Genomic DNA, 26,221 nt, shown 5'->3' with positions numbered 1-26,221 from the left:
CTGCCGATGCAAAGTACCAGAAATCTGTTGGCATTTATAAAGAGTATTTATTTGGGGTAAAAGCTTCCAGTTCCAAGCCCATAAAAAGTCTGACTCAAGGCTCCAACAAGAGGTGCCCTCTCACCAAAGTCAGCTGCCATGTCCTAAGGCAAGATGACAGGTGATCTCTGCCTGGTCTGGCCTTCCCTTCCGGGTTTTCTCTTCCTCCTGATCTTCGTGGGCCCAGCCTCTTGAGGCTTCATGCTCAGCAATGCTGCAGCCCGTCTCTTTCCTGGCCTAGGGCTGGTTTCTTTCTGAGTCTTCTCTGCTCTCTTCCCAAGGTCATCTGCAAACTATCAGCCAATGGCTCCTCTCTTCCCAGGGCTTCAGCTGTCGAGTTTTCTCCTTTCTGTCACTTGACAGGATAGAAAATGACAGAGCTCTCTCTTCCTGTGTGTCTGTCTGTCTGAGTGTCCATTTATATCAGACTCAGCAAGCGGGTGGGAATTCAACCTGAGTCATACCCACCCACTTGGAGCCCAGTCAAAAGCCCTAAATTGATTTTATCAAGTAATCTTAATCAAAGGCCCAACTGAATTTAATACAATCAAAGGGTATCATACCCAGAAGAATAGATTAGTTTACAAACATAATTTTTCTCTTTTTGGGATTCGTAAATAATCTTAAACTGCCACAAGGGGTTAGTGAGTACATCCACCTAAAAAGAGCAGAGAAGACCCTCTGGGAATACAAACCAATAGAAATGAGCTTTCTGTGTGCTCTGGCAAAGGGCTTTGAAGTAGGAATAATGAATTAAAAATGCAAAAGAGATTTCACTTTGGGTCTCAAAAATTGATATTCCAGATAGTGCAAAATCTTTTTAGAATTTTATTCTCTATAGTTAAAGCAATAATGTATTTTCTTGGCCTTCACTTGGTAAAAATGTTAGGCAACAAGATCCATCTCATGTACTTGTTTTCTACCCATCACCCATCATTCCCATTTAACCAGCCTCTCCTAGTCAGAACTTTGCAAGAGTAGCTACAAGTTGCCCTGAAGCATTTTTGGTGATATTGTGCCATCCAGGCCTGTGAATTACAAGGAATTCCTCCCACCTGCTGTAAACAGTACTTAAAGGCAAGGTCTCAAACATTGGTGTTAATGGAAAAATTAGTGTGTTTGAATTTTCCAAAAAAAAGAAATATCGGGTTATGAAAACTCAAAATATGCCTAGCTCCAAAAAAATAAAATAAAACTTTATTAAATGCCATGCTTTAAGAGTAAAATTTATAGATTTTTTTAAAAAATTCAAATTATTTCAAGGACTTAAATACCTGCCCAAACGTATTAATGTCTCTCTCCTATAGCTCACAGAGAACTCTGTTCCTATCCAAAAGGTATCAGAGCTTAGAGTTCTTGATATTCCTTGATTCAAACATTTGTATCAGAAAAATTCTAAACCAAAATTAATCTTTCTAATTAAAGACTTAAAATGTTTTTATTTGTTTTTAATATTAATTGCTGAGTGGTCCCTTTGCCCTGCCTTTTTGGGTACATCTCATACATTTATCAAATCTCACACACTTATCAAAACAACTTGTGGGAAATTATTCTTTTTCAGGAAAATTTGTACATTTTGTGAGAGTGCATACAGTGTAAGACTCAATGGCCTCGTGTAAAATAAAGATATCTGCCATTTAGAGGTATTTTGAGGTTTAAACGAAGGCAAGTAATGTATCTAGTTCAGTGCCTGTTCTATAGCAGCAAATCAGAAATTAAAATGGTAGTTGTAATTATTAAAAATAAAACATATGCTATTAAACCTGGGCTAAGAGATATGAAATATTTCCTCAGGAGTCTCTGCCAACCATTCATTCTCAGACAGAGTTGACAGCAGACCTCAGGCTTCAGCTCTCCCAGAGCCTGAATTAGTTTAATACATTTATGCCAGATCCTTAGGACCTTGCAACTAGCATGTTCCATTCTGCTTTACCTCACCATTATCTGTGGTCACTGCCTAAAATGCAAATCATTAATCTTCTCTCTTACTCTCATCTGCTGTTTCTTCTCCCCTGGCCCATTCTTTTGCCACCCAATATACTCACAACTACTGTGACCTAAATCATCATCCCACAAGAACCCTCCATCTACCTCTTGCCTTTACTGAAACGGGGTTCTCCCCTGATGATACCCCTTCCCTGCAGCCCTCTCCAGTGTGGTCTGCTTATTCTCTAACACCCCAAGTACCTTAGTCCATTGATCCATCCCAGTCCATTATTCCGCAACCATCAAGAGAAAATACTTACTACTTTGAGATTCATGCCATCTATGATGGTTAATTTCATGTATCAACTTGGCTAGATTATGGTGTCCACTATTTGGGCAAACAAGCCCTCACCCTAATTGTTACTGTGACGGTATTTCATAGATGAATTTAAATCATTAGGTGATTGCATCCACAGCTGATTGCAGTTACAGTCAACAGAGAAGATTGCCTTCAGCAATGAGAGTATCTTCATCTAATCAGCTGGAGGCCTAAAAGCAAGATTTGAGGATTTCAGTAGTCAGAAAGAACTTCTTTCTCTACTTCAACCAGCCTGCTTATCCTGGGAAATTCAATTTCACCTTCACTGAGTTTACAACTTGGGATCTGCCCTTCAGAATTTGGACTTGCCAATTCCCAGAGTCACATGAGCCAATTCCTAAAATAAATTTCTTAATATTTACACACACACACATACACACACAAATATATATCCTGTCAGCTCTGTTTCTCTAAAGAATCCTAACTAATACACCATCTGTAATATATTCTAGGCCTTCTCATCATTGTCAACCTGGTAACTTCTCAGTAATTAGTTAAAAACATTTGATGCCAGATTGTCTTGCTTGCCTTTCTATGCTCTGTTATTGTCCAACTCTGCAACCTCAAGTCCCTTGATCTCTGCAATCCCACAGTCTACAATCTGGTTTGACAGTCTTCTCTACCCAAGCTAAATTCCATGATAAATCACTTTACCCATTCTTACCAAAAATTTCAACTCCTTTGTCATATGGTCCTTCACATATAAAATCCCAACTATTGTCAGTCCAATGCGTCAGTTTATGCATTGTATAATGCATCAAGATTTGACCCTGTGCTCTGCCACCTTAGTCTCTTTCTTATCAATATCCTCCTCATCTATATCCTATTTATTTAGTCACACCTGTGCTGAAAAACCCTAGTCCTGGATCAAATCAGCAATCAACCTCGGATGTTATGCCCAGCTACTGAATGCTTCTGGGGAAAATGACACAGCATTACAAAAGCATCTTCTGCACCACAACTCATCCCAGAAAGCCTTCTATGTGTCCATAATCATCTTCTACCTTCAAAATTCCAACATTCTTCTAAAACCTCTTAGCCTTCAACATCCTTCCTCCTCTCATCAAATGATCATTCTTTCTGTTTCTTAGAGAAAAGAGGCCATCAGGCAGGATGTCACCCAATGTCCTCATCCATACCTACCACCTTGTCAATGACCATCCTATCTATGGCCCACTTTTTCTCCTATCACAGTGGATCAGAGGTCTTCTCCCTTCTACAATCAATTACTCTACTTTGTTTCCTCTAAGTCTTGGTTCCATAAATTCTCTATTAGCTGTTTGGCATTTTCCATTTCTTTTACTCTATTAAGTTTTTTCCCAGTAGTACTTAAACATTCTCTCCTCTATCCCATCTTTAAAAATGTTCTTCCTTGATGCTAAGTCCCAATAACTAATGTTTACTGAGAATTTACTGTGGGTAAATGATTATGCTAAGTTTTGGACATCTATTATTTCAATCAATCCTCATATTAACCTTATAAGGTAGATAAAATTATTATCCCCAGTTTACTGAAACTGAAGCACAGAGAAGTTAAGATTATATAGTAAATAATTAGTGGAGCCAGACTTGTAAGTTGGGCATTGGACTTGAGAGCCTGTGCTTTTAACCATTAAGCTCTGCTTCATGAAAGAAACATACTGCACTTCCTAATTCCATTTTCCTACCTGTTATTTCAGCCTTCTGGCCCCATGATTCCAATAAAATTGCCCTTTTTAGCTCAAAACTGTGTACCCTTTATTGTATAACCTTATTAATGGACAGAGTTGACCATTTCTCCTCCTTAAAACTAAAATTTTTGGATTTCCAAACACTGTTCATTCCTGTTTCTTTTCCTATTTACCTGGACTCTCCCTTCCAGAATCCTTTATGAACTTCTCTTTTCCTGATTGTTTTTAAATAGTTGTGTTCTCCAGAGTCCTATTCTGTCTTCCTTCTTTTCTCAGTCTACACACTCTCCTTGGATGATATCGTTTATTCCGATGGCTTTAGCTGTCATCTATGTAAGTTTCAAGTAGACAGAACAGCTACTTGGCACTATTCATACTAACACTAACAATTGGAAATGCTGAGGGGTGATACCTGAAGACAGATTGGCCACCCAAACAGTTCCAAATAAGGGGCATTTACTTTGACAAATTCACCATAAGTCAAGGTCGGCTCTCAGAACTGCAAACTTAGAAACTTGACCTTGACACTGTCAGAACAGTTTAAACAATAGAGACTGACGTATAAAACTGAGATGCCAAAATATGAGTTACCAATGAGTAATATAACTGTCTGGTGAACCTGACGTATGTGTCAGTCTGACGAGAGCATTCTCTCTCCATAAGGAAAATACGTGAGATTAAATTCTCCAGGAGACTGTTTGGTAAGCATTCAGCCAGAACAAGGGGAGTTAATAGCATGATCTAAATATGTAATGGCATCATATTCAAGTGACATCATTAATAAATGGCATCATTACATATTAATAAATAGAAACAGTCACCACAATCAGAATATTTCTGATGGGCGAACTGGTTACTCAAGCATAGAATGAACAACCTGAACCCTAGACAGAATGTGGTTGTACACTGCTTAAGTCTGTCTCTGTAACTCTCTTTTTCATTGCCATTCCCCCCACACTTTTGATTTATACTTGATTTTGCACAAGTTAAGATGTAAGAAGTTTACTATCAAGACTAGCCTATGAGTAATTGTGTCTCTTAAAGTTAACTTTATCTTTTCTCTTCCACTATGTGGCAGTTTGATACTATTTATGAATTTCAAAAAGAGACATTGATTATGTTTGTAAACTGGTCCGTTCTTCTGGGCATGATACCCTTTGATTGATTTAAATTCAAAGCTTTTATGTTTACTTGATTAAATCAAGATTAGGGCTATGATTCAACCACGACATTAAGGAGTACAGGGTTGAGTCCCTGCCCCCCTTGTGGACACTCAATCAAGAACACAGAGAAGATACACAGAGGAATAGAGAGCGCTCCATAGACACAGCAGTGGAGATCCTGTGGCCCCGGAGAGAGATGAGCCATTCGCCTGCTAGTTTACAGCTGACCTCATGAAGAGACCAGAGCAGCTGAGTCTGGAAAAAACGAGTCCTCCAGCCTCCAGCTGAGATTGGAAGAACCTGGGGTCATGAAGCCTTTAGAGAGAGAGGAAGACTGAACTGTCACAGACATCGCCCACGATCTTGCTTCCACACATGGCAACAGACTTTGGGTGAGGAAGTACCTCTTATAGTACCTTGAATTAGACTCTTTAGGGCCTTGTAACTGTAAGCTTTTACCCCAAATAAATGCCCTTTATAAGAGCCAACAGATTTCTGGTACTTTGCATCAGCACCCCTTTGGCTGACTAATACACACTGTATGCTAACTTTATACTTTCATTTACAGGAGACAGGCATATTTCCCTTCTTGCCAAGTTTTTAGGACCAAATCGTGTCCACTGGATTTTATTAATAGCTTTGAAGTCTATCCCCTTCTCTCTCTGCCCAAGTCACCTCAATATTTCTCCCCTGAATGACTGTGACATCCTCAGATTTCACCTCCCAGCCACCAGGACTGCCTTGTTATATAGTCCATCAGAGAGCTAGAGATCTAAAATGCAAACCCAGTCATGTCACTCATTGCCTACAATCCACCAAGTCTCTCCACAGCTTTAAGGATGAAATCCAAGATCCTTAATGGTTTGATTAAACTACTTTTTACTTAGGCACTTCCTTCAGGTTTCAGTCTAGGCCACACTTCTTGCAGAAAAACTTTGCAAATCATCACCCTCTTGAATTCATCAGGTACACTGCTCTAGGCTCACGCAGCACCCAGCATTTCTTTCTATTATAACATTTATCCTAATATATTATTCTGTCATTCTTCTTGTCCTTCTCCCCACAGGCTTCTTAGAAACCATGCCTCATTGAATTAGGAGCTCTTTGAATCAAGAGCACTTAGCACAGTCCATGCCAAATATAAGGAAGTCAGTTATTGACTGATGAGTGAGTGAGTGAATGAATGGATAAACAAATGAATATACTGGTTTATCTTAGAGTTTTTAGATTCTCTTACCAGTTTCCCAATTATCAGGCAGTCACCTAGGGCAAAAGGAAACATGTAGCAAAGAATATGTACTTCTCAAATATTGAGTGTATACAGACATAATCAATGTCTCTTTTTGGAATGGTGCTATAGTTGAACCGGTCAAAACTGTCTTTTGCCTGTAGGCTGATTAATAACTAAGTCATCCAAGTAGATATTTTTTCTATTTAATTTCTTAGTCTTATTGTATATATGTTCAACTCTTTCCCTTGTTAACTGGCTTCCCTTCAGTACCTATTCAATTTTTACACACAAATGTGACTCATTCTGTAAGTAAGAGCAACACTGTATATTCTATAGTACTTATAAAGGGATTTCATATATATTATTGTCCTTAGCCATGATAATATCACTAAGGCAGGGAAAGTTAATATCATTACACCTTATTCTTAACATGAGTTCAGTTTTTAAGTCTTCCTCTTCTCCATAAAAAAAAAGGGGGGGGAATCCTCATGGGGATTATCACATATAGACAAAACCAAGGTTTAGAATCCTTGTAGGAAACTTGCAAAGACCACCTATGAGGTAGATCCTTTGTTTGAAAAGTGCTTCTTGGAAATCAGTTTATTTATTGTGACATTCCTTAAGTAGTCCAGTTAAATTGGAAGGTGGGCAGATTGCCTTACAGGATTAGCTGAGATATTCCAGACTGCATATAAATACCAACCAAATCACCTGTTTATACAAACATTCAAAGATTTCTCAATGATCCTGCCATTTCATATTCAAGCTTGGTTAGGAGATACATTATCATCAAAGTGTCTAATTAGGAAATTACATTGTTTTATTATTCTTACTTTGTGAGTCTTTCATAAATTTGAAAGACAAGATTAAAATCCCCAGAGAAATCATCTACTCTTATCTCTCACACTTTCATTCATTCATTCATTCATTCATTCATTCATTCATTCATTCATTCCTGAAACATTTCTTGAGTGCTTACTGTGGGGCCAAACCTATAAGAGGAATGGAACAATACCTGTCCAAGGATTTTTAATCTCTAGCCAGTGAGGAAGGTAAACAAACAGAAGTATAGAGGCTAGAATGGTCATTGTTTGGCCAGAGATTAATTATAAGGAAAGCCAAATTCTCATCTACAACAAAAAATTAGAAGGGTGTTCCTCAACTTACCCCACCCAAAGAAAAGAAAAAGAAAGTTTCATTATGTGAGAAGCATAAACAAAGTCATAACATAGCAAACATCCCCCATTCATTTAAATTATGTGATTTACCAAAATTCAGTCTTTACACTTGGGAAGAATGTTTTTATTGTACAAAGTGGAACATCTCTACATATCCTTAGAAAACATCAGTGACATGGGATCCACACTCTCAGGTTAAAGTATTTTATCATCCTGGGAAACAAGTTATCATTGTCCTACCAAAATCTCTCACTTTCCAATTTTAGAGTATTTCCTCCAGTTGGATTTCTCTTGGACCTAAAAGACCAATCCTTTTTCTCATGAATACCCTTTTTCCTGTTGGATGGGCTACAGGCAAAGGGAAAATGATAGCTAATTGGCTCTTTTCCTCTATACATCTTGAAACTGAAAACATTTCTATTTGAAGTTCAGTTCATATAAATTTGTATAGGTTTTTAAAGCCTGAATGTACTATATCCTTGTAAAATTCTTTCTATTTTATGGGATTTCAAATGATTTTGCCACTGCTCAGAAAAATACTCTAAGAGAATCTTTTTAAGAAGGAAGTCCTGAAATGTTTTTTTTAACACTGTGCAGGTCCTTCCAAACTTTACAAGGAAGTCATTGAGGGCTCACACATTTCATTACAATCAAACAGAGACATACACAATGCTGATATTTCTTCCAATTAAACAAATCCTTGCTTCTTTGTGTCTCTTTGCAGCCACTCACCCTTCATGATAATTAAAATCATGAACTTTGGTAATAACCTACCAATACACGAATTTTTAGATGAAGAGATAGAGGTCTGTCAAGATAACTGATTTGCTTAAATATCCTGTAATAGATGAAGGATGAGAACACAAGTCTACTGTTCTCAACAGAAAGTTCTTTCCACTATATTATATTTGCATTTTCTAAAATATGGGTTGAAACATTTATCAAAACTAGATTTGATTTTAGCTTCATGAACAAAAAGCAACTGAAATAATTACAAAGATTTCCTATTTTCTTCACCCATTCTTTTTTTTCTTTCCTGGGGATTGAATCCAGGACCCTTTATGTGGAAAGGCAGCACTCATCCACTGAGCCACATCAGTTCCCCTCAACTGGTTGTTTCATTTGTTTGCTTGTAGTTTGCTTTTGTTTTTAGGAGACACCGAGATCAAACATAGGACCTCCCATGTGGGACAGCAGGCACCCAGTCACGTAAGCCACATCCACTCCCCCTCATTCTCTTTTGAATTCACTCCAAACATGCTTTTGCTTCCACCACTCCCCACTACTTCACTGAAATTCCTCTTGCAGAGTCACAAATGACTTCCACATTGCTAAACTGAATAGCCAATTCTCATTCCTCTTCTTAATTGACTAATTAGCCCTTCTTCCTTGGAACACTTTCTTCTCTTGGCTTCTAGAACAATACACTCTCTTCCTACCTCCCTGACATCAGTTTCTCAGACTGCTTTGCTGGTTCATCATCACTTTTCTGACTTCTAACCATTGGAATGTCCCAGGGCTCAGTCCTCAGATCTTTTCTATTCTTCATCTATAGTCAGTCCCTTAATGGTCTCTTCTAATCTTACAGACTTAAATACCACCTAAAAATCCCTTGGATACCAAATTTATAAATCAGACCAAGACCTCTCCCCTTGAACTCTAGTCCCTTATATCCAACTGCCTTCTTAACATCTACACTTGGGTGTCAAAAGGCATCTCAGACTTAAATATATTAAAAAATAAAAGCCCTCATCTCTCCATTCCTTCAATCTGCTTCTCCATCATTCTTCATTTCAGTAAATGGTCACTCCATCATTTTACTCTAGTATTCAAGTCAAATCCTCAGATTTGTCCATCAACAAATCCTTTCTTATCATTTCATCTTCAAAATACACACAAAAATTTTCCATAGCTACCAACTTGATACAAGATATAACATTATTTTCTGCCTGAATTATGCAACAGTCTTCTAACTATTCTCCCTGCCCTCACTCTGCTTTAAGCTATTCTCATATAACAGAATGATTATGTGAATGCATAAGTCAGAGTATGTCACTGATCTGCTCAAAACCCTAAAATGGCTCCCATCACATTTAGAGTAAAAGCCAAATATTATAGTAGTCCACAAGCCCTTTCCTGACATGACTCCCCATCATCTCTGACCTCACCTCCTAACTTCTCCCTAACTGCTTACTGAGATCCAGACACTCCACTCTTTTCACTATTCATTGAATGTGTCACCATGTTCTTGCCATTTTTTATTTATTGTTTCTCTGCCTACAACAGTCTTTCCCCTGATAAGTCATTGATTTCTCTCTCAACTCCTTCAGGTCTTTGTTCAAAAGTGACCTTTTCACCTGGGGGCTTCCCTCATCACCAGGTTGAAAATTTCAAAACCCTAACCCCACCCCAAACTCCTTGTGCCCTTTCCCTGCTTTTTATTTTCTTCACAGCAACTATCATCATCAGAATACCATATATTTTTTAACTATTTTCTTTATTGCCTATCTCCCTGCAATAAAATATAAGCTCCATGAAAGCAGGAGCTTCTGTCTGTTTTACTCATTTTTTATCACCAATGCCTAAAACATAATAGGTGAGTGAATGGATGAATCAATATAGCCTGGCATACCATATCCTGAAAGTGGGGACAAAATTGTGAAAGAGAAAGAAGAGAAATTTTCTTTTTAAAAAGCAACTCATTGGGAAACAGACTTTGGCCCAGTGGTTAGGGCGTCCGTCTACCATATGGGAGGTCCGCGGTTCAAACCCCGGGCCTCCTTGACCCGTGTGGAGCTGGCCATGCGCAGTGCTGATGCGCGCAAGGAGTGCCGTGCCACGCAAGGGTGTCCCCCGCGTGGGGGAGCCCCACGCGCAAGGAGTGTGCCTGTGAGGAAAGCCGCCCAGCGTGAAAAGAAAGTGCAGCCTGCCCAGGAATGGCGCCACCCACACTTCCCGTGCAGCTGACGACAACAGAAGCGGACAAAGAAACAAGACGCAGCAAATAGACACCAAGAACAGACAACCAGGGGAGGGGGGAAATTAAATAAATAAATAAATCTTTAAAAAAAAAAAATGAACTCTCACTTTAAAAAAAAAACAAAAACAAAAACATACTGTGTGGGGAAGCAGACTTGGCTCAACAGATAGAACATCCGCCTACCACATGGGAGGTCCAGGGTTCAAACCAGGACCTCCTGACCCATGTGATGAACTGGCCTATCCTCAGTGCTGATGCTCACAAGGAGTGCCATGCCATGCAAGGGTGTCTCCCACGTAGGGGAGCCCCACATGCAAGGAGCGTGCCCCTCAAGGAGAGCCGCCCAGCACAAAAAAAGTGCAGCCTGCCCAGGAGTGGCGCTGCACACATGGAGAGCTGATGCAGCAAGGTGATGCAACAAAAGGAGACAGAGATTCCCGGTGCTGTTGCCAGGAATATAAGTGGACACAGAAGAACACACAGTGAATGGACACAGACAGCAGACAACTGGGGGAGGGCGGGGAAAGGGGAGAGAAATAAATTTTAAAATAAATAAATTAATAAATCTTTAAAAAAAAAAATTCTGTAGGGAGCGAAGTGATTCAAGCAGTTGAATGCCTGCTTCCCACATGGGAGGTCCCAGGTTCAGTTCCCAGTGCCTCCTAAAATCAAAAAAGCAAACTACAAGCAAACAAGGGAGAAAATCAATCAGGGGAGCCAATATGGCTCAGTGATTGGGTACTGGCTTCCCACAAAGGAGGCCCCGGTACCTTAAAAAAAACAAACAAACAAAAAAAACACAGCTTCATTCTCTTCCTTCTCTACGCTTTTTTCTCTGGTACCTGCCTTGCAGAGAGGAGGGGGAATGTGACTAAATAAGAAAAGGAACTATAATCAAAGAGAGACCATCTGCTCTCCCCAAATTTGTGTCCTGAGAAAGATGGAATACATTTTGAATATTTTTAAAAGCACAGCAAAAATTAATACATTAAATGTCATTGTGGAAGTGTAAAACTCAGCAGAGTTAGTATCAAAAGGCTAGCTTGTGGTGAAAAACTTCAGGTAATGGATATTGATGGACAGCATTAACACTTGGCTACGTCTCTCTCAAATTTGAACCACAATGGAAGCAGAAATAGTAATTTTGCTGAATTACACACACAATTAATTTATGAAATCATTTTAAATTAGTCATTTTCTCATGTAATTCAAAAAGCTCTAATTTATTAGTTATCATTACTGACATGCCAAGTTCCACCCTCCCTCCTTCTCCCCCATTGAACCATGATTGCTAAACTATAAAAAAAGTCAACTGCTAGCAGTGTGCAAATTTTCCCATATGGTAACAACTGGAAGGCAGCACATAATAATACAATTTATGCCAATGCTTTTTCATATCACTTTTAAAAATGTCATGATGATCCATTTCCATTTATGATCGAAGGCAATTTTTGTGTTTTTTTGTGATTCAATTTAATTTCAAATAATTTTTTTTCAGAGAAAAGCAATCTGTGGTGGTAATTTTAAGTCAACTTCAGATTTATCCTTATAGAAGCAACATATTTAGTCTATTCCCAAATAACAAAAGGCTTGAACTGCATCACAATTGACATTGTGGCATGTAATAAACCAAAACATCATAACACTTGAGTTGTCTTACCACTAGGGTATACTAAAAAAATGGCCATTCGCTTCTTATTCAAATATAAAGAACATTTCATGGTTAATCGATATAGAAATTAATATTAATATGCATATCCCAAAAGAATAGGATAATTATTTTCTTCATGTTGAAGAACTTGAAAATGCCACAAAGTTCTAAATCTCTTCCACTGCAGTTTTTTGAAATAGCCGAAACCTGCCACATTTAATAAATACCCAGCAATAAATAATTTGAACTCATTCATATATGTTTGCCAAATGCACGTGGAAAGAATTTGAGATTCCCAATATCATGCTGTCACTGTGAAGAGGTGGTGTCAAGGTCTTCTAGGGAAGAAAAGGAATTTCAAAGCAGGAGAAATGTGCGGGAACAGTGGGAGAGGACTTTTAAGAAACCACCACTTTATTTCTTCAACAGGGCAGTGATATGTGCTAATGAATCTCAGGTGGATGTTAGACAAAAAGCCCCAGGGCTTCCCCTGCAAGCTGCCCACAATGATGACAATAAGAGCTCCTGTGAGCCTCACAGAGAGGTGCCACTTTAAAGAGAAACTGAAAAAAGTAAATAGGATCAAATTACAGTAGAGCAGCTGAAACCCAGGGCTTTGGGGTAAAAGTAAAGTCATTTTGCTTCAACTACCTTTAAGTACACAGACATACTAAATTACATGCATTTCTACTGAATGAAACATGGGCATACTGTTTATATCCATCGTGAACCTAATTCATGATGACCTGGTGAAAAAAAATGGATTCAGTTAAGAAATGAATGGCTTTCCTCTTTTATTTTCCTCTCTTCGGTTCCACTAGTAGCTATTACATACAAGCTTCTTTGTGTCTCACACAACAGGTCTCTCTCCGCCCCTTCTGTGCGCGTTATCCTCATAGTGTGCTCTCATGCTGGACGTTAGTTAGGTCTTGAAGCATTGCTGACTGTCCGGCTCCAAATTTGCCTTCATAATTAAACATGCTTTAACTCAAAATAAAAAAGTCATTTAACTCTGATTCTGATGTTGTTAAGGCCCTTGGTTCTGTTTTTCTTAAAGCCATATTTCTAGAGTTTGGGGACCACTTTAAGAGCTGCCTGAACAAGCCATCTATTCCGTGGCTGCGACTTTAGTAGGCATCGGAGAGCAAACCCAGATGGCAGAAAGCAACTCTTTGTTACAATCGTTATTCAGCTACACATTTTTTTAAAAAGTGTTTCTGAAACTTCCTGACACTAAAACAATTCCACAGCATAAGAAATAACGTCATCATGCGCAATAACAAATACAAAGAATAAATATTTCCCTTACCTGGATCATGGAAAGGCACCAAAGCAAAGTTGAAAAGAGGTCTCTTAGGTCTTTTCAAAGACGTCTCCAAAATTTTGGAAGCCCCTTCGATAACCTGAACTAAATCATCGTACATGGAACCAGTCACATCGAACACGAAAGCCAGAGTGGAAGCCCCCTCGGGAATTTCCTCAGCCCGGACCGCCAGCTCGGGGCTTGCATCTTGAGCTAGGGAAGAATAAAGAAGAGCAAACAGGAGTACTGTGTGGACAATTCCCCAGGAACTCATTTTTGTTTTGCTTTGTTTTTCTTTTTCTGAGCGCCTAAGCATTGTGCTTAGCACTCCTCAGCAACAGGCAGAGGGTTTTCTCTCACAGTAACTCATTAGACTCTTGATAGCTCTTTGAACTAGCAAAAAGTTGGGAGCTGAGACCCAGATGTGTACAAACACCAAATCCCAATTCCTCCAGGGGCTGAGCAGGGCAGAAATGCGGTAGCTTTTCAGACGTGGCTTCCTCCTCTGCCTCTGGACTGCTCTCGGCCCGCGGGCCCGGGACGGCTGTCAGGGAGCGCGGGCACTAGGCCGGGTCCGTGCCGCGAGGGCAGCTCTGAGCCCTGCCGCGCCGCCGCCGAGTCCCGCTGCCGCCCGGCTGCCGCCGCCGCCGCCGCTCGCGCTGCCGGGCCAGCGACTGAGGCTCCCAACTTTCCCCTGCCGTAGCTCAGGAGCGAGGAGGGGAATCCTGGCTCGGCCTCGCCTCCTGATTGGCCAGTTGCATCCCCCCTTCTTTGCTCGGGAGCCTCCCCCCCCCAACCCCTCCTCCTTGAAAGTGACTTTTCTGAACTGATGTTAGGGTCCGTTCCATCCCACGGAAGCGCTCACGGTGTCAGCTCCACTCCAGCGGGCACTGTTTCTAACCTACGAAACCCCACTGTAAACAATGACTTTCAAGAATGTGTGGCAAAGACCCAAACTGAGCGACATCACACTAACACAAAGGGAATTTTATTCTTCTGATGGGTATAAGGCTGCTTCAGGCTCCTCTTTCATAATTCTAACCAGATACCAAGAAGCTCCAGCCTAGCCTTAGCTCAGCAGCACACAACTCAGCCTAGCCAAGAGGGGGAGCTGGAAAATTCTCTCAGCCAGGCTGCAGCCTCACTATCACTCTTTGATCTCCTCGGCGACTGTGGAGCTGTGGGAAGCGAGGGAGGGGAGAGCTGGATGGGCAGGAGTCAGAGGAAAAGGAAAGGGGTTGTTGAGGGAAAGGAAAGAGACAGCAGGAACTGGGGAGTCATGGATTGTAGTTAGGAAATATGGTAGAAGGGACGGAAGCCGGGTCTGAATACAGATGGAAGCCCAAGTGGGAAGGATAGGAACAGAGAGATAATGAGCGAGAGAGAGAGAGATGAAAGTGGAAGAAGGAATGAACATCGAATTCATATTAAAGAGAACACTGATTTTTCTATTTCGTTATCAAGATTCATATTTGCTGGGCAGTCTGTATCTTCCCTGTAGCATGCTGATATAAAATAATATCCCCTCATTTCACATTTCCTCCCAAATGTGTCAAATCTTAGCCAAAGAGTCATTAAAAAAATGTTCCCTTCTATGGCATTTTCTTGCCAATAAGTAAGGAAACCTTTCCCTGGAAAACATTACAAAGTTTTTCCAAGTTGTATTATGTGTATTATAGTATTGATAACAGAGATAAGAGGGTGGACAAAGAAAGTTAACCATAAGCCAGGGATTCTTTGCTTTATTTTAATATAAATGTATTTTCTTTCTAAAGAGGACATTATTATCCAGAATCTGAAAAGAGAGGGGTGAACATTGGAATGTTTCAAGCCATGTACAGATGAGTTTTAGACCACCCATGAGACATGAATGCAGCTTGAGGAAGAGCCAGCTCCCATGAACCTTTTATAGTTTTCAACTGTCTTCTCTTTTAGACACAGCAGCTGTGGGACCTGAGTTTATGATACATATAAGTCATGTCACTTAAAGGAACTAGACAGGCCATTTGGGTTGAGTGGGAACATGAGAGGAGAGGGGGAACGTACTTCCTTTCTGAGGAGTATTTATAGAATGCTGTTTGGAGTAGCCTATACCTTTGTTTACTTCAAAGGGATGGTATTGCAAGTAATAGCACAGCACCTGAGCTTTTCCAGGTGCTGAGACAGATTGCTGAGCCTGGAGATTATGAGTTCTGGGTCAGATAACCTGGATTCAAAGCCCAGCTGTAATGCTTAATAGCTGTATGACCTCCAGCAAGTCACCAAACTTCTTGCTGCCTTTGTTTATTTATCTGTAAAATGGGGATCATGGTAATACCTACCTAATAAGGACTAAATTATCTACCTTGTTAAATGTTCTGAGTGCACTTGAAAAGAATGCTGTTGGATGGAATGATTTATAAATGTCAATTAAAACAAGCTATTTGATAGTGTTGTTCAAATCTTCTATAGCCTTACTTCTGCCTACTTGTTCTGTCAGTTACTGAGAGAGTGGCATTGAAATCCCTTACTAAAATTATGAATTTGTCTATTTCTCCTTGAAGTTATATCATTTTTTGCTTTTTGCATTTTGAAGCTCTCTTGTTAGATGCATAAACATTCAGGATTATGACCTCTCGAGTGATACCTTTATCATTACGAAATTACCTTTAATATCTCTGGTAATAGTCTTCGCTCTGAAATATACTGTAGCCAGTCTGCTTTTTTTGGTTTTTTGGGGTTTTTTGATTAATGTTACATTTTCCATCTTACACTTTTAACCTATTTGTGTCTTTATATTTGAAGTGTGTTTCTTGCAGTCACCCTAAGAGATGGGTTTTACATTTTTATCAAATTTGACAATCTCTGCCTTTTAATTGGTGTGTTTAAATCATTCACATTCAATGTGATTACCAATATGGTTGGGTTTAAATCAATCATTATACTATTTGTTTTCTATTTGGCCCATTCACTCTTTGTTCTCTTTTTCCTCATTTTCTCCCTAATTTGCATTAATTGAATATTTTTTATGATTCTATTTATCTCTGTTGTTCACTTTTAAACTATAACTCCGTTTTGTTTTTTAGCGGTTGCTTTAGGGATTATAGTGTACATCTTTAATTATTCCAGTCTACCTTCAAAAGATTCTTTTTCCATTTCATGTATAGCATAAGACTTTAGAATAGTATACTTCCATTTCTCCCTTCCCAACCTTTTTGCTATTGTTGTCATCTATTCTATTTTACATGTATTATATTTTAAACCCCACATGACATTTGGTGCTATTTTTGTCAATTATACTCCTTTCTTATTAAAGAGATTTCTTATTATTTAAAAAGATTTAAATAATAAGAAAGGAATTAATATATTTACCCAAGTAGTTACCATTTCCAGTACTGTTCATTCCTTTTTGTTGTTCCAAATTTCCATCTCATATAATTTTCCCTCTCCCTAAAGGACTTGCTTTAACTTTTCCTGTAGTTAAACCAGAACCACCAGGTCTGCTGGTGGAAAAAGTCTTTCAACTTTTGTATGTTTTGAAGAAGTCTTTATTTTCCTTTTTTTTTTTTTTTTTTTTTTTGGTACTATGGGCTGGGTATTGAACTTGGAACCTTGTACATGGGAAGTCAGTGCTCAACCACTGAGCAACATCGGCTTCCCTGAGTTGGTTTTACCATTTGTTTTGCTTGTTGTTTATTTTTGTTTTTTCAGGGGTTATCAGGGACTGAATCCAGAACCTCCCATGTGGGAGGGAGGTGTTCAACTGCTTGAGCCACATCTATTCCCCTTGCCTTTTTTTTTTTTTTTTAGTTTGAAAACTAAGTAAGATACTTGCTTTATTCACTGTTATCTGCCTAAATGGACTTATAATTTTTTTAAAATATTTTTTAAATTTTTAAAAAAGATATTTAGATTATACAAAATGTTACACAAAAAAATATGTGATTCAATAAGCCCCACTCCCCACACCTCCCACTCATCCCCACATTAACAACTCCTTTCATTAGTGTGGTACCTTTATTGTAATTGATGAACACATTTGGAGCATTGCATGGATTATAGTTTACATTGTAGCTTACACTCTCTCCCACTCAATTCTGTAGGTTATGGCAAGATATATAATGGCCGTGTCTCTCATTGCAATGTCATTCAGGACAATTCCAAGTCCCAAAAATGTCCCATATTACACCTCTTTTTCCCTCTCCCTGCCTTCAGCACTTCCACTGGCCACTGTCTCCACATCAATGATATAATTTCTTCCATTGCTAGAATATCAATGAGTCTACAGTAGAATACCAGTAAATCCACTCTAGTCCGTATTTTATTCTCCAGTCCTGAGGATTTGGGGATGGTGATGTCCATTCCTCCTCTAATCGAGAGGGGTCCTCGATCCTATATGACCAATGGATGGGACTCTCTTGCTTGCAGTTGTAGTCTCTCTTGGTTCGTTGGTGTGGTGGTTGTCCATCCTCACCTCCTTGTTAGTTGTTCTGGGTGAATACAATGAACTGGAGAGTAGGTATTGCAACTCCAATGAGACTCAGGGCCAAGCTGGGACATGGACAGTCCAGAGATTCAAGTCTATTGGATGAACATCTACCAACTCCAGCACCAACTATAGGTTCAAATAGAAGGGACAGAAGAGGCATGTGGAAAGAAGTCACATCTGAGTCCAACTTTGTCACACTCGGCAGCACAAACTCCAAAGTAGGACCCACTGGCAAGGCACCAAACTCCAGAGCTATCTGCCATGACTGCAGGACTTGGGTGTCTCCAGAGGGCAGGAATCCCACTATTTGGGGTAGTAACTACTTAGGCAGTCTATGAGATCCCACTGAACTGTGTATAAGCATTACCTCTGGGATGACCTCCCGACTCACTTTGAAGCCTCTTAGGCATATAAAATCATTTGTCTTTACTTCTTCCCCCTTTATTCAAGGTGTTTTTCCAGTTGCATTGCTCATTGATGTTTGGTAGTAATCCCTCGGTGCCAAGGAGGCTCATCCCTGTAGGGAGCCACCCACTGTGAGACCTATCTACAACCTCCCACAACATGGTGGATCTCACAACATGGCGGAGTTCACAAATCTGCCCTGTCATTTCCTTATTCTTCTCCTCCCTGCTTCTTTGTTCTCCCCCTCCCGCCACTATTCAGGTGACCACAGCAACACGCATGCGCAAGGCGCAAAACTCCGCAGACACGGTGCGAACTGTCGGCCAATCCCCTCCTTGGACGACTGCCACCCACAAGACCAGCCTATCAGCTATGTACACGTTCCCTTCCCTCTCTATATATCTCCGTGTTTTACCCACAATAAACAAGACTTGATCAGAATCCTGTCTTGTCTCCATTCTTCTCTCGACTCCTGCCCCACCCTGCTTCTTCCCACAGTCCCTGGACTCGCCCCTGCTGGACAGGAGCACATCCCCAGGAGGTCATGTCCCATGCTGGGGGAAGGATAATCCGTTTATACACTGAGTTGGCTTAGAGAGAGGCCACATTTTTTTTCCTCTCTCCTTCACCCACCCCCACCCCAGTTGTCTGTTCTCTGTGTCTATTTGTTGCATCTTCTTTGTCCGCTTTTGTTGTTGTCAACGGCACAGGAATCTGTGTTTCTTTTTATTGTGTCATCTTGTGTCAGTTCTCCGTGTGTGCGGCACCAAGCAACATAGAGGCTCTTGGGCTGTAACTCTTAGGCACCCAACCGCACTAGGCTAAGTTGCAATTTCAAGAATAAAGGATCATAAGCATAATTGTCAATACCAAGGGCCCATCAATGGACCATCCTTCTTCACTAGTCATTGCCCTGCACTTGGATGATTTTTGCTATTCCATTAGAGAATGTGGCAGAGTTCCCCAGGATGGGAATTCAATATTCCTTCAGTTATTGTGTGAATTTTCACCCTTCATGACAATGCCCCATAAACACTTGAATACATTTATGAACCTCATATTTATGCTCAGGTGAACTTCCTCCCATGTACCTCCCATCACTGACACCCTACAACAATGATCCTCCACTGACACAGTTGAAACCCTTCTGTGGTCCAAAACTTCCTCAAACATGAAGCCAAGAATATTGCCAAATACAATTAACAGGAAAATGAAATAATAATGATAAGTTTAAACATAAGAAATAAAATGCATATTGATTTAGAAAGAATAAAACTAAAATAAAATTTAAAATAATGAAAAGTATTTTTTAAAAATTTTTGATGGGAAAGTGGCTGTGACTCAATTAGTTGGGCTCCTGTCTACCATATGGGAGGCCTGAGGTCTCCTGGCACCTCCTTGTGAAGGCATGCTCTCCCACACTCTGTAGAGAGCAACCCAGCCTGCAAATGCTGCAGAGAGCCCACTCAGCAAGGTGATGCAACAAAAAAGGGAGCCAAGCAAAAACACAGAAGAGCGTGCAGCAAATGGACACAGAATGCAGACAGCAAGCAAGCCACAAGGGGAGAGGGGAAATAAAATAAATACAGACACAGAAGAATGCACAGCAAATGGACACAGAGTGCAGACAGCATGCAAAAAGCCATGGGGGGTGTGAGATTTTGATGTTTTGCCTTTCATTGCTGTAGTATCTGTTGTCTCATATGTTCAGTGACATTTTCTTTCATTTCTTCCCCATTGTCTTACTTTTTTTCATTTTGTCTTCAAGGAAGTTTTAGGTCACAGTAAAGTCACATAGAGACTATAAGGGACTCCCATATACCCAACATAATCCCGCTTTTCCCCCTTCCTGTATCAATTATCTTCTTATATGTGGATGGAACATTGTTACAATGCATGGACAAATATTGAAACATAGCCACTAACCATGGTCAATGGTTTACATTGTGGTCTACACTCTAAACCATACACTTCTACAAATTTTTGATGAAATTCAACATGGCCTATATCCATCATTGCAAGATCATGCAGAACACTTCCACTGCCACCTAAATATCCCCCTCTTCCATCTACTCTATTCCTCCCTCACCCTCCCCTTGGGGCTCATGGCGACCACCAGACTTCACTCCCTGAAGGACAAGATTCATAGTTACTTGCAACAACACTGAGGGCTGCACACACTGGTCTGTCCTCCCCTATTAGGAACCACCCATACTCTCAAGAGACACCCACCCCTCTATTTGAGAACATATCTGACTTCCCCAGGATGGGAATTCAACTCCTTCCAGCTCATTATGTGGGTCTCTAACCACTGATATAATATACTATGACAAAATGATCCCCTGCACTTTCTCTAGAAGATTGCTCCAGGTGCACTCTGTCCCAAATGCTCCTCATCCAACATCCTAAACCAGTAACCCTCCTTGTCATATTGTAAGAAAAATTTTCCCAACATTGTAGTTAAACCACATACCCACCAATTCCCAGTGTTCATCTGCTCCCTTCCCCAACCCTACCCTGGTTCCATGGACCATCCAACCCACCCTCCACTCCCTACCTCCTTGTCAAACTTTCACCACCCGACCCAATAGAATCACTATACCCCTGTCATATCCCTTCACTGCACAACTATTCATTTCTACCTTATCATAGATTTCACTCATTTGGGCGTTGGTTCACAACCTTCTTCTCCCTTTCTATTTCCTGTAAACCTATCTTCCAGACTCTGAGCTCTCTGAGTCTGCTTGATTTGCTTAATTCATGTAAGTGTGATCGTGTAATATTTGTTCTTCAATACCTGGCTTGCTTCACTCAACATAAGGTCCTCAAGATTCATCCATGCTATCCCATGCATCACATTGCTGAGTGGGCTCTCTGCAGCATTTGCAGGCTGGGTTGCTCTCTACAGAGTGTGGGAGAGCATGCCTTCACAAGGAGGTGCCAGGAGACCTCAGGCCTCCCATATGGTAGACAGGAGCCCAACTAATTGAGTCACAGCCACTTTCCCATCAAAAATTTTTAAAAAATACTTTTCATTATTTTCTCATTGTAGTTTTGGTTTGCATTTCCCTAATAGCTACTGACGTTGAGCATCTTTTCATGTGCTTTTTAGTCATTTGTATTTCTTCTTTGGAGAAGTGTCTGTTCAGATCACTAGCCCATTTTTTAAATGGGTTGTTTGTCTTTTTATTTCGAGATATAGGAATTTCTTTATATATACTGAATATTAGGCTCTTATAAGATATATAAGAGCCAAAAATTATAAGGTTACCAAATATTTTCTCCCATTGTGTAGGCAGTCTTTTCACTTTCTTGACAAACTCCTTTGAGGTGCAAAAGTTTTTAATTTTGAGGAGGTCCCATTTATCTATTTTTTCTTTTGCTGCTCATGGTTTAGGTGTGAATTTCATGAAACTATTTCCTATTACAAGGTCCTATAGATGCTTCCCTACATTATCTTCCAAGGCCTTTATGGTCTTGGTTCTTATATTTATATCCTTGATCCATCTTGAGTTGATTTTTGTACAAAGTGTGAGATGGTGTCCCTCTCTCATTCTTTTGCATGTGGATATTCAATTCTTCTCAAGCACCATTTGTTGAAGAGGCCATTCTCTCCCAGTTGAGTGGGCTTGGTGGCCTTGTCAGATATCAGGTAACTGTATATGCAAGGATCTCTTTTCAGAACTCTTAATTTGGTTCCATTGGTCAGTATGTCTCTCCTTGTACCAATACCATGCAGTTTTGACCACTGTAGCTTTGAAACATGTTTTAAAGTCAGGTAGTGTGATTCCTCCAATTACATTTTTCTTTTTCAATATGTCTTTGACTATTCGGGGCCCCTTACCCTTCCAAATAAATTTCATACTTAATTTTTCAAATTCATTTAAAAATGCTGTTTTGATTTTTATTAGGATTGCATTAAATATGTAGATCAGTTTGGTTAGGATAAACATCTTAATGATATTTAGTCTTCCCATCCATGAACAGGGAATATTTTTCCATTTAAGTCTTTCTTTATTTCCTTTAACAGTGTTCTGTAGTTTTCTGTGTATAAGTCATTTACATCTTTAGTTAAATTTATTACTAGATATTTGATTCTTTTAGTTGCTATTAGAAGTGAGATTTTTTAAAATTTCCTCTTCATATTGCTCATTATTTGTGTACAGAAATGCTACTGATTTTTGTGCATTAATCTTACATCCTGCAACTTTTAGGATTTCACCATTGTATATGATGCTAACCATGGGTTTTCATATATATCTTTTATCATGTTGAGGAAGTTTCCTTCTATTCCTATCCTTTGCAGTGTTTTTATCAGGAAACAGTGCTGTATTTCATCAGATGTTTTTTCTGCATCTATATAGATGGTCATGTGAATATTTTTTCTTTCAATCTGTTTATGTGGTGTATTACATTGATGAATTTTCTTATGTTGAACCATCCTTGCATACCAGGGATGAAACCCATTTGGTCGTGGTGTATAATTTATTTGATGTGTTGTTGAATATGATTAGAAAGTATTTTGTCAAAGATTTTAGCATCTAGGTTCATTAGAAAGATTGGTTTGTAATTTTTCTTTCTTGTGGCATCTTTGTTAGGCTTTGGTATTAGGGTAATTTGGGCATCATAGAATGAGTTAGGCAATGTTCCTTCTACTTCTATCTTCTGGAATAATTTAAACAGAAATGCTGTCAGTTCTTTCTAAAATGTTTGGTAGAACCCACCTGTGAAGCCATCTGGTTCTGGGCTCTCATCTGGTTCTGGAGCTTTTGATGACTAATTCAATCTTGTTACTTATGATTGGTCTGTTGAGTTCCTCAATTTCTTCTTCTGTCAATATAGGCTACTTGTGCATTTCTAGGAATTTTTCCATTTCCCCTAAATTATCATTCTTGTTGGCATAAAATTTTTCAAAGTATCCTCTTATGATACTCTTTATTTCTGTGGGGTCAATGGTGATATTCCCTTCATCATTTCTTATTTTGTGTTTTTGCATCTTCTCTCTTTTTTCTTTGTTAGTCGAACTAAGGGTTTGTCAATTATATTGATCTTCTCAAAGAACCAACTTTTGGTTTTGTTTATTTTTTCTAGTGCTTTTAAATTTTAAATTTTATTTAGTTCTGCTCTAATCTTTGTTATTTCTTCCTTTCAGCTTCCTTTGGGACTACTTTGTTGTTCTTTTTCTAATTCTTCTAGGTGTGCAGTTAGGTCTTCAATTTTAGTTCTATCTTCTTTTCGATATATGCATTTATGGCTATGAATTTCCCTCTCAGTACAGCTTTTGCTGCATCCCATAGGTTTTGATATATTGTGTTGTTATTTTCACTCATTTCAAGGTAGTTACTGATTTCTTTTGTAATTTCCTCCTTGACCCACTGTCTAAGAGTGTGTTGTTTAATTTCTGTATCTCTGTATCTAATCTGGTTCTCTGCCCCTTACTGATTTCCAGGTTCATTCCATTGTGTTCAAAGAAATTACTTTGTAAAATTTCAGTCTTTCTGAATTCATTGAGAGTTATGCACTCAAGAAGAAAGTTTATCCTGCTGTATTTGGGTGCAGTGTTCTGTATATGTCTATTAGGTCCTCTAATGTACTATTCAAAGCCTTTGTTTCTTTATTGATTCTCTGTCAAGATGTTCTCTCTAATGGTGATAACTGTGTATTAAAGTTCCCCAATATAAATGTAGAGGCATCTATTTCTCCACTTAGTTTTTCTAGCATTTGCCTCATGTATTTTGAGGCACCCTGGATAGGTGCATAAATGTTTATGATTGTTCTTTCTTCTTGAAATATTATCTTTTACTAATACATAGTGCCCATCTTTGTCTTTTAAAACAGCTTTGCATTTAAAGTCTATTTTTTCTGATATTAATATAACTAGTCCCATCTTTTTTGGTTGTTGTTCCTTTTAAAATTGTTTTCCAGACATTCACTTTCAGCCTCTTTGAATCTCAGGGTCTCAGGTGGGTTTCTTGTAGACAGCCTATAGATGGATCATGTTTCCTTATCAGTTCTCCCAATCCATGTCTCCTGACTGGTGAGTTTAATCCTTTAACATTCAGTGTAATTACTGTCAAAGAATTACTAATATTAGCCATATTTTCTTTAGGTTCATGCATGTCTTGTGTTGTTTTTATTTCTCTTTTTGTTTTTTCCTTTATTTTTTCTTACACTCTCCTCCAACTCTCTTTCTCTTGTTCTTTCCTTTCAACCTGCAGCACTCCCTTTAGTATTTCTTGAAGGGCAGGTTTCTTATTGGCATACTCTCTTAATTTCTGTGTATCTGTGAATATTTTGAATTCACCATCATTTTTTCTAAGATTTATTTATTTATTTATTTCTCTTCCCTTCCCTTCCCCAGTTGTCTGCTCTCTGTGTCCATCTGCTGTGTGTTCTTCTGTGACCGCTTCTATCCTTATCAGCGGCACTGGGAATCTGTGTTTCTTTTTGTTGTTGTTGTTGCTGTTGTTGTTGTTGTTGGGTCATTTTGTTGTGTCAGCTCCCTGTGTGTGCGGCACCATTCTTGGGCAGGCTGCACTTTCACACTGGGCGGCTCTCCTTATGGGGCACACTCCTTCCACATGGAGCTCCCCTATGTGGGGGACACCCCTGTGTGGCACAGCACTCCTTGTGCGCATCAGCACTGTGCATGGGCCAGCTCCACACAGGTCAAAGAGGCCCGGGGTTTGAACCACAGACTTCCCATGTGGTAGGCAGATGCCCTATCCATTGAGCCAAGTCCGCTTCCCTCACCATCATTTTTTGAATGCTAGCTTTTCTGGATTGATTATTTTTGACTGGAAGTTTTTTCTTTTAGCAGATTAACCATATCATACCACTGCCTTCTTGCCTCCATGGTTTCAGATGAGAGATCTGCACTTAATATTATTGAGCTTCCCTTGTATATGATGGTTTTCTTTTCTCCTGCTGCTTTCAGTATTCTCTTTTTGTCTGGAGCATTGAATAATTAGACATGTATATGTCTTGGAGTAGGCCTGTTGGGATTTATACTCTTTTGGGTGTGCTGCACTTCCTGGACACGTACATCCATCTCCCTCAATAGGGCTGGGAAGTTTTCAGCTATTATTTCCTCTAACACTCCTTCTGTCCTCTTACCCTTCCCTTCTCCTTCTGGGATGCCTATAATATGTATGTTTGGGCATTTTGTGTTGTTGTTCACATTCCTAAATTCCTGCTTGATATGTTCTATCTTTTTAGCTATCTGTTCTACCATCTGTTTGATTTTAGATGTACTGTCTTCCACACCACTAATTCTTTCCTCTGCCTGTTCAAATTTGCTGTTATGTGTTTCAAGTGGATTTTTGATTTCTTGGATTGTGCCTTTCATCACCATCATATCTGTTATTTTTTTATGTATGTTTACAATTTCTTCAGTATGTTTTCCCAGTGTCTACTTAATATCCTTAATCTCTTCCTCCACTTCATTAAGTCGGCTCATGATATTTGTTTGGACAGCTCTGATTAGTTTTTCCATGTTCTGCCTAGTATTTAGTTTGTTCATTGGACTGGGCCATGTCTACCTGTTTCTTATATAGTTTATAAATTTTTTTGGTGTTTAGGTATCTCTTTCTCATAATGGGTTTATTCATTTGATTAGTTTCTTGCTCTACTCTAGAGTTTTATTTGGTTGCTGTTTTGTGTGTGTCGTAAGTTTTCTCTTTGACACTTTGTTCCTCCTATTCTAGTTCCCTGCTGTTGTCTATGTTCCCTTGAAAGAAAAATATTAGGGCCAGAGAAAGGGAAAGAGGTAAGAAAAGAAAAAGGATAATAGTAATAATAAAAGTAAAAGGTAAAATATGAACTGTAT

The 26,221-nt window shown here is 39.3% G+C and overlaps 1 protein-coding gene across 1 annotated transcript in view; it reads right to left on the bottom strand.

Moving 5' to 3' along the window:
* The window catches only part of HMCN1 (hemicentin 1), a 515,334-nt gene extending 501,138 nt beyond the window's left edge, over nt 1-14,196 (bottom strand). The window contains exon 1 of the mRNA XM_004468435.5: nt 13,527-14,196. Coding sequence (XP_004468492.2) covers nt 13,527-13,836 — 310 coding nt within the window. The 5' untranslated portion in view covers nt 13,837-14,196. The remainder of the gene's footprint in view (nt 1-13,526) is intronic.
* Nucleotides 14,197-26,221: the final 12,025 nt, after the last annotated feature.

The sequence above is a fragment of the Dasypus novemcinctus genome, chromosome 13 (assembly GCF_030445035.2).
Source record: "Dasypus novemcinctus isolate mDasNov1 chromosome 13, mDasNov1.1.hap2, whole genome shotgun sequence".
In the NCBI taxonomy this organism is placed as follows: Eukaryota; Metazoa; Chordata; class Mammalia; order Cingulata; family Dasypodidae; genus Dasypus; species Dasypus novemcinctus.
The sequence above is the reverse complement of the archived record's forward strand: the minus strand, read 5'-3'. Positions and strand labels throughout refer to the sequence as shown.